Source organism: Microcaecilia unicolor, chromosome 3 (genome assembly GCF_901765095.1).
Source record: "Microcaecilia unicolor chromosome 3, aMicUni1.1, whole genome shotgun sequence".
Lineage (NCBI taxonomy): Eukaryota > Metazoa > Chordata > Amphibia > Gymnophiona > Siphonopidae > Microcaecilia > Microcaecilia unicolor.
In genome coordinates this window covers 245,104,891-245,114,304 of record NC_044033.1, presented here as the reverse complement: position 1 = coordinate 245,114,304, position 9,414 = coordinate 245,104,891, and the positions used below count along the sequence as shown (strand labels likewise).

Here is a 9,414-nt window from a genome sequence, read left to right as displayed (position 1 = left end):
CCATGTTGAATCAGACCAAAGATCCATCAGACCTAGCATTTTAGTCTGACTCAGCATGATTTTTCTTATTTTCCAAGAGATTAAGGTCTAAACCTGAATATTTCAGCAGTGGTTTCACAGCGGCATCTCTTTCAGTATTACTGGCAGCAAATCTGTTCTAAGGGATGTATTATTCATAATATTTACTAATAGGTACGGCTATTTCACCAGGGCTGGAAAAATCCCAGATGCCCGCGACTTCTGATACTATTTCAAGTCCAACGGTAGCTACTGTAACTCATTACATAGTAAACATAGTAGATGACGGCAGATAAAGACCTGTACGGTCCATCCAATCTGCCCAACAAGGCTTAATTTTAATCAAGTGGCAGGCTGCATCCATCTCTTCTCAGCAAGCCTTGTCACAAAAATAAACACACTGCCCCATAGGAACTGGAACGAGATGAAACTGCTGGAGACTTCTACTAATACAGTTTTAAAAATTGAATTTTTTTTTTATCCACAGGCTACTCAATTCTAAATCCTGATGTTATATTCAAGATTAAAAAGGAAGATGAGAAATATTTCACTCAACACTGTGAATTGGAGGGAAAAGAAAACATGAATGACCCCAGCAAGAGTAAGTGAATGTTTTGGAGTTAAAGGGCTTGGTCTTGGAGATTGGTCTTGAAATCAAAGATGCAAAATTTAATCTTATATTAGAAAACAGATTTTATCAGGGCTCACTGAATACCCCTTATTTTCTCATCACAGGCTTCCCAATTGTAACATCTGTGTTCTCACTGAGCATTAAACAAGAGGAAGATCTTCCCTTCATGGATCATCCTGAATCAGAGACATCTGTACAGGTTCACTCTCCTGAAACAGGCAAGTATTACATTTATTTTTAATTTTATTTATCATTCATATTTATAAAACTATGAACACCAGGCAAAATGACAAAACAGAGATTGTGAAACATAAATAATATCCATCAAGTAATAAAAACAATAAATAACAGCCAGACCAAGAAGAGAAAATAAAATTTAAGATCAACAAAAACCATGTAACAGATAATAGAATTCAAAGAAAAACCAAAACTGATTCAACAGAACAAGTTCTATATAGGTGAAGGCAGATGAGAATAATCAGCTCCTACAAATCAAGGGTGACGATGCAGAGGAGCTGAAAGAAATCTCGGTGAACCTGGAAGACGTACTGAGCCAAATCGACAAGTTAGATGCAGTATACTTTTGAAAGCTTGTTGTTCTGGGCTCTGATTGGCCCAGGAGCTCAAATTCATCTAGGATGTACTGGCTTTTGCCCCAGTCTTAGATTGGGAGGGAAGAGAGAAGATCTCTTTACTGATGCCCTGTGAACAGCAATATTTGGTAACCCATGAGCAGCTGAACTTCCGCAGGTACTATTTAGATAATAAACATTTAGATAGTTTTATAACTGATCCGTATTCAGTTACTTATTACTGTTTGCTAATTGCACCCTTTCTGTTCATTGTTCTAATTTTTTTTGACAATAAACATTTTTAGTTTATTGCCTCTGCTTGTCAGGAATAACTAAGAACCCTAGTGGCTTGTGTGTTGGGTTTCTGAGTGCTTTCTAGGAATTGTGGGACTACTGGGAGTGTGGCCCCGGTAACCTAGAAATCACTGGGGAACACCCAGAGGCGGTTGTGACCCAGTCGGTGGGAGGAGGGTACTAGTGTAGAGCACAAGCGGCAGGTGCGGGAGGATCTGAGCTGTGCTGGGGTTAGACCCTCTAAATGGCTGAGGGGTAGCCCCAGGCGGGTGGCTAGGCGTTTTGTGACATACATTTACTTGATATCCCAGCGCCTAAATCCACGCGCCTTCATTTACACCAATGAAAAGACGGCGTAAATCCTAGCACATAGGTTTAGGCGCAGAGGGTCATATTCTATAACTGCGCACATACATTTTGGAACACCCATGAAATGCCCACTTCCCCGCCTGTAACCACGCCCCTTTTTGCCTGCACACATGAAAATTTAGGCGCTCTGCGTTACAGAACACGCTTAGTGATTTGTGCGCATAAATTCTAATTAAGGGAAATGGGACTTGATATACCACCTTTCTGAGTTTTTTTCAACTACATTCAAAACAGTTTACATATATTCAGGTACTTATTTTGTACCAGGTGCAATGGAGGGTTAAGTGACTTGCCCAGAGTCACAAGGAGCTGCAGTGGGAATTGAACTCAGTTCCCCAGGATCAAAGTCCACTACACTAACCACTAGGCTACTCCTCCACTCCAATTAATGCCAATTTGTGCTCATTATTGCTTTTTAAGTGCTGTTAACGCTGTTTGCCTTGTTAAGCTAATTAAGTTACGCACGCTGTTGTAGAATCTGCTTGGATTTTGATGCGGAAAAGTAGGTGCGCTATATAGAATCTAGAAGATGTCTAGATAGAATTAAGACTGATGTAGAGGGGGAACTCCCAGACTATGCATATAGTAGCTAAATATTGTCACTGTATAAGTAGTAGCTGGCCGTCAGTAGCAAACATAGATATTCAGCACTGTAGACTGTCTAGATAGTGGCACAGAAAACACATATTTTTATGTTGCGATTAGTGTTTAAAAGATTATGCTGACTGCCAGGCCAGCTTTAAAAATTGCCCTATACTGTAACTATATTTGTCTTTAACAGGCTGCCCCAGTGTCAGACCTGACATTTTAATCCGATTTAAGGACGAAAGATTCAGGACTGAGCTCCAGGGATCTGAGAAACGAGGAAACCTTCCTGAAGGGGACACATACGACGAACAGTATGAAGCAGGTGACCTAGCTTGGATTGATCAAAGTATTTCTTACCAGGAAGATGCAGCTTCTGGACCAGACAGATATAAAGCATCAAGGACCTTGACCTTTAACCTTTGTGCGGATATCTTTTTGTTCTCTTGTCTTTATTTTCACATTTTTCTTTCATTTTTAGGTCTTTGTCTTTCATCTCGTTCTTTTCCCATTCCCTCCTTGGTTTTGCCTTTAAGACTTCTCAGTTTCCCTCTTTCTTACAGTTCTGCGATAAATTCTCTTCCCAAAAGCAAAGCCCCGTCTTCCCCTCCAGTCTTTACTCTTCTCCCTTATAATGTCTCATCTTTCTCACCTTTATTCTTACATTTTCCTGTGTCTCTCTGTCACTTCTTTTCATCTTCTTTTCTCACCTAGAGCATCATTTTAGAAAAGTCGTCCAATTCCAAATTTGCCAAGAAGAGTGAGTTTGTCTAGAATGAACTGTCCAAACTATGGACGTAGCAGAACCAGAACTTTGACGGCAACATGAACAATCGTGTTCTAAAGTGACCACAAGAATGCCCATGTGCTGGGAGACAAACATTCATATCGGCCATTTTAGTACTATGAATGTCCATTGTTCCTTGAGTTAAGACATTGCCCTGGTTTTTCTTTTTTTCACTTATTTCATTTTCTTGAAGGACCAGAACCATGTGGAGATTATGGGGGTGGACCCCCCCCCCCCCCCCAGTTTCTTCCATTGAAGCACTGCACTGCTTAATCCAAGCAGCTTTCCATGACATTCCAGAGAGCTAAATATCAGCATCCATGTTTGTGTACATGGATTTCCCTTCCCCGTTTAAATTAGGGAATGGCTGGAACCTGGACGTTCAAGTGTCATCCTTTCCCTAGTCCTACCCAAAATATGCCCAGGACATGGACATTCTGCAGGTTTGGATGGCCATAACTTGGCATTGCAGAATTGGCATTTGGAGGTCTATGCAGTATGGACATCTAAATATCCATACTGCATAAAAGCCCTAGGATACATGACTGACCTCATAGCTCTACCAACCAGAAACACATTTAGATCAACAAGAACATATCTAAATCTCCATCACCCAAACTGCAAAGGACTCAAATACAAATCAACCTATGCGTCTAGCTTCTCCTATATAAGCACACAACTATGGAATGCATTACCAAGCGCCTTGAAAACAACATATGACCACCTAAACTTCCGGAAACTACTAAAAACTAACTTGTTCAAAAAGGCATACCCTAACGATCCAACTTAAATGCCTTAACTTGGCGGCATGATGAAACCAAAGCTAGAATTGGACATAATTTAACGCTTCCTCCTTACGATTCCCAATCACACATTGACCTTTGCTCTATCACTACCTCACTCTGTATTTGTTCAAACCGGTATTGGCGCTTGCCTCTACGGTACTATGTAAACCACATTGAGCCTGCAAATAGGTGGGAAAATGTGGGATACAAATGTAACAAATAAATAAATAAATTAAATAAATGTCGAATTAGGGATGTCTAAAACGTGAATAGCGCTTCTGAAAAGTGTATCGAGACCAATCAGAGACAGGTCGAAATAGGGTGAATTCCAGAAAGGGCAAGCTTGGTATCTCAACATAAATCAGTACCAAGAAATCTACCGAGGGGGTGACATTTAAGAACATAAACATTTCCATACTGAGACAGACTGAAGGTCCATCAAGCCCAGCATTTTGTTTCTAACTGTGGCCAATCCAGGTCACAAGTACTTAGCAAGATCCCAAGAATAATATAGATTTTATGCTGCTTATCCTAGAATATGCAGTGGGTTTTTCCCCAAATCCATCTTAATAATGGCTTATGGACTTTTCTTTCAGGAAATTAGCCAAACCTTTTTTTTAAACCCTGCTAAGCTAACTGCTTTCACCACATTCTCTGGTAATGAATTTCAGGGTTTAATTACACGTTGAGTGGATAAATATTTTCTCTGTTTTTTTAATTTACTGCTTAATAGCTTCATTGCGTGCCCCCCAGTCCCAGTATCCTTGGAAAGGGTAAACAGGAAAGCTGTTAGTCTGCTGAGAAGCGGCAGATAGAGGGAGGTGATCAGCAAGTGGAGGTGACTTGCTATGGCTTGGCTTATTGATATTTGATTGACATTCCACCACAATGTCTTTCATCCCTGGTTGCATGCACCTTTTTCACATGGCAAACTACTACTACTACTATTTAGCATTTTTATAGCGCTACAAGGCGCACTTAGCGCTGCACAAACATAGAAGAAAGACAGTCCCTGCTCAAAGAACTTACAATCTAATAGACAAAAATAAAGTAATCAAATCAATTAATGTGTACAGGAAGGAGGAGAGGAGGGTAGGTGGAGGCGAGTGGTTACAAGTGGTTACGAGTCAAAAGCAATGTTAAAGAGGTGGGCTTTCAGTCTAGATTTAAAGTTGGCCAAGGATGGGGCAAGACGTAGGGGCTCAGGAAGTTTATTCCAGGCATAGGGTGCAGCGAGACAGAAGGCGCGAAGTCTGGAGTTGGCAGTAGTGGAGAAGGGAACAGATAAGAAGGATTTATCCATGGAACGGAGAAGTCTGGTGCTGTCTACAACAGCATTGAGTAGAGTGATATGGTCGCAGTGTTATCCACTTCTAAAGGTAATAAATAGAATAAAACAAAACAGAGACCAGTTCTGGTTGCCGTATGTCAAAAAAGATATAGCAGAATTAGAAAAGATTCAAAGAAGAGTGACCAAAATGATAAAGGGGATGGAACTCCTCTCGTATGAGGAAAGGCTAAAGTAGTTAGGGCTCTTTGGCTTGGAAAAAGGGAGATATGATTCAGGTCTACAAAATCCTAAGTGGTGTAGAACAAGTAGAAGTAAATCGATTTTTTACTCGTTCCAAAAGTATAAAGACTAGGGAACACTCGAGGAAGTTACATGGAAATACTTTTAAAACAAATAGGAGGAAATATTTTTTTTCACTCAACGAATAGTTAAGCTCTGGAACTCTTTGCCAGAGGATGTGGTAACAGCAATTAGTGTATCTGGGTTTAAAAAAGGTTTGGACAAATTCCTGGTGGAAAAGTCCATAGTCTGCTATTGAGACAGACAAGGGGATGCCACTGCTTTCCCCAGGACCAATAGCATGGAATGGTGCTACTAATTGGGTTTCTGCCAGGTACTTGCGACCTGGCTTGGCCACTGTTTGGAAAACAGGATACTGGGCATGATGGATCTTCGGTCTGACCCAGTATGACTATTCTTATGTTCTTATGAATGATATCAGTGTATTAGTTTGTGTCGTCTCAGTGTAGAACAGCTTTCATTTACTGTGAGAGGTGCCGTTTTAAGAGATACAAGCAGGTTACATTCAGACTCCTGATGAAGGCCTAGTGGCCGAAACACGACTCGAGTCTTGATTTGCCATCTAATAAAAGATTTGATTGACACCTTGCGTGTTGTAATTTCATTGCCTCTGCTGTGTTTGGTACTCTTGGGAGGTTGCGGAGGATTGTTCTTCGTCATTTTCTCATTGGTTTTCTTTTTTTATTGCAGTTGTCCTCATAGAAGGCTAATCTTACCATCAGTGTTCAGTTTATTTCTAAGTCATTAGAATTCAGTCGATCTAAGCTGAACTGTCTGAGCTTCTGAGATCCAGATCCCAAATGAATCCCAGGGTGTTGCAGTTTTTGGTTAGTGAATATAATCAGAGCGAAGGGAATCGTTGCAGAGACTGACAATGAGGATGAGGTGCATAGAACCTACAGGATGAGATCAGCCATGGTCTGTTCCCCTCTGTTCATGTGCCATTGCTCACCTGTATCTGTCTTCAGGCGGCACTGCTTTCTGCAGTGTGTCATATGAAAACATAGCCAAGCAAATCTCTTTTTAAATAGTCATATGGGGATAGTTCCCTATATAGAAGAGAGGAGGGAGAGAGGAGACATGATAGAGATGTTTAAATATCTCAAGGGCATTAATGTACAGGAAGTGAGCCTTTTTCAACTGAAGGAGAGCTCTGGAACGAGGGGGCATACAATGAAGTTGAGAAGGAACAGGCTTAGGAGTAATCTAAGAAAGTATTATTTCAGGGAAAGGGTGGTGGAGGCGTGGAATGGCCTCACGGTGGAGGTTGTGGAGTTGAGGATTGTTCTAGGATTTAAAAAGGCATGGGCTAAGCATGTGGGATCGCTTAGGAAAAGACAGAGTTAGGGGTTACAGGGATGGGCAGACTGGATGGGTCATTTGGCCTTTATCTGCTATCATGTTTCTATATATCCTCTATAGCTGCAAAATTGATGATCTTACTGTGATTTTTTTCCAACAGGTGAAGGATTTAAGACTGATAGTAAAAGAATGCGAAAATGCGATGGACACTGGAAAGAGGAATGGAAACACAAAGACGGCTCCAGAGATAAACCGGATCTTTCTGCTAACTGTGAGGAAGGTATTGGTAGCATAACACCAACCAGAGTAAAAGAAATAGTCTGTAAAGAAGAGAGATCAGTCAGAGAAGATAGAAATTCCAACCAGTGCCCAAAACTTGTACCAACTCAGAGACTCAAAAATGACAAGAGACGTTTTAAAAGTGCTGATATTTGGGAAAATTTCAACACAGACTCACATTTTCTCGAGCACCACATACCCAGGATTAGAACTGAGGTTCACGATCATCAAAATATAATCAAAACTAACCCATTTGGAGACTGTGCCTCCCATGAAAAACCATTTAAGTGTTCTGAATGCCAGAAATGTTTCAAAAAGAAAGCCTATCTACGACAGCATAAAATGACACACATGGAAGAGAAACTGTTTAAATGTTCTGAATGTGATAAGTGGCTCAAGTGGAAACAAAGTTTGCAACGGCATAAGATTATCCATATGGAGGAGAAACCATTTAAATGTTCAGAGTGTGATAAGTGTTTCACTCAGAAAGGTAGCCTGCAATTGCATAACATGACACACACGGGAGAGAGGCCATTTCAATGTTCTCAATGTGATAAATGTTTCAGAAAAAAATCTGACCTGCAACAACATAAAATGACTCACATGGGGCAGAAGCCATTTAAATATTCTGAGTGTGATAAATGTTTTGGGTGGAAAAATGCTTGCGACTGCATAAAATAACTCACACAAAAAAAAACAACTTGTTGAATGTTCTGAATGTGATAAGTGTTTTAGAACAAAATAGCAACCTGTGAGATTTTATAGAAAAGCTTTATTGAATGCAAACAAGACAACAAACAACAACCAAACAGTATTCAGCTGTGGTATCTACAACAAGCTTCATGCACTTCCCATAACTGTAACTTTTTACCCCATTTTCTCCAACCCCCCCCTCCCCGCATCAGTTGTTATAATATCTCCCAGAACCATTCCCCCGTTTAAGTGAGCTATTGCTATACAGTACCCACAGATGATTGATTGCATTTGGATCAGCGGCTTCCAAAACTTTTCCCATTTATGGAGAGCACCTCTCTTGCCTGCTAAAAACTTTTCCTTGTCATAAATACATCACAATTTCCCCAGCAGCTGTTGATGTGATGGAACCCCTTCAGACTTCTAAGCTTTCACCAAAACCAACATTGCTTTAATGCAGCCAAGGTGGTTTTGGTGAAAGCTTAGAAGTCTGAAGGGGTTCCATCACATCAACAGATAGGCCTCATCATCCCTTTTCCATCACATTCCCTCCAACGCAGAGGGGAGTCTTTTGGAAAAGAGGGTAAAGGTGAACTGGTGTCGTATATCATCTGTTTATTATTTGGTGTTATTCTCCCTAAAATTTATGGCCTCAGAAACCTTCACCAAGGCCAACTTCATTTGGTGCAGACCATGCTCCACCTTCCAGCTCTCCTGATGCCAAGTACATAAGTATTGCCACACCAAAGGTCCATCAAGCCCAGCATCCTGTTTGCAACAGTGGCCAATCCAGGTCACAAATACCTGGCAAGACCCCCCCCCCCCCCCCCCCAAAAGCTCAATACATTTTATGCAGCTTATCCCAGAAATAAGCAGTGGATTTTCCCCAAGTCATTTTAATAATGGTCTATGGATTTTCCTTTAGGAAGCTGTCCAAACCTTTTTTTAAACCCTGCTAAGCTAACTGCCTTTACCTTTAGGTCCTCTGTCTCTAAGAAACGTATTACCCTGAAGGTCCTCAGATACTTCCTGTAGGAATGTATTGTCCCCGGTTAACTGCTCTTTAATTGGTCTCAATGGTGCTTCAGCTGTTGGTAACCATAAAAATGATTCTGTGGGATATGAGAAATATTGACCGACTGATCAAAGCTTAATAATGTATCATCATCCAACAATGGACCCCATCTCTCTAGCCCCAGCACAGTCCATTGATGAAAAGGACCAGGCACCATACCTGGTGGGAAGGAAATGATGAGAGAGTTACTTCAATTGTATTTGAGTTGTCAGTAGGTTCTCGTTTCACTGTAATTTTCTATTTCATTGTTAATTGCTTTATTGTTTTATAGTGTCTTGTAGTGTCATGATGTGAATTTTATATATATTTCATGTTGTTGTCGCGCTGTATCCTTTTTGTGATTTTGAAGTTGTGATTTGCTGCGAACTGTGGAATGAGTGGAATATAAATGTTTTAAATAAATCAGTTCGAGTCCCATTAATAAATTACCGGT

At 40.6% G+C, this 9,414-nt stretch overlaps 1 protein-coding gene across 1 annotated transcript; it reads left to right on the top strand.

Annotated features, from left to right (window-relative positions):
• Window positions 1-600: 600 nt before the first annotated feature.
• Window positions 601-8,425, top strand: LOC115464541 (zinc finger protein 493-like). Its single transcript, XM_030194907.1, has 4 exons — window positions 601-619; window positions 754-867; window positions 2,666-2,794; window positions 7,095-8,425. Exons 1-4 carry the CDS (start codon window positions 601-603, stop codon window positions 7,892-7,894), a joined length of 1,062 nt encoding a protein of 353 aa, XP_030050767.1. The 3' UTR covers window positions 7,895-8,425.
• The last annotated feature ends 989 nt before the right edge of the window (window positions 8,426-9,414 follow it).

What these genes read in the sequence shown, in the direction of transcription:
- LOC115464541 (XM_030194907.1), top strand. An exon ending in GGTTCACTCTCCTGAAACAG is followed by an intron (nt 868 to 2,665) that starts GCAAGTATTACA and finishes TGTCTTTAACAG; the next exon opens with GCTGCCCCAGTGTCAGACCT. An exon ending in CGACGAACAGTATGAAGCAG is followed by an intron (nt 2,795 to 7,094) that starts GTGACCTAGCTT and finishes TTTTTCCAACAG; the next exon opens with GTGAAGGATTTAAGACTGAT.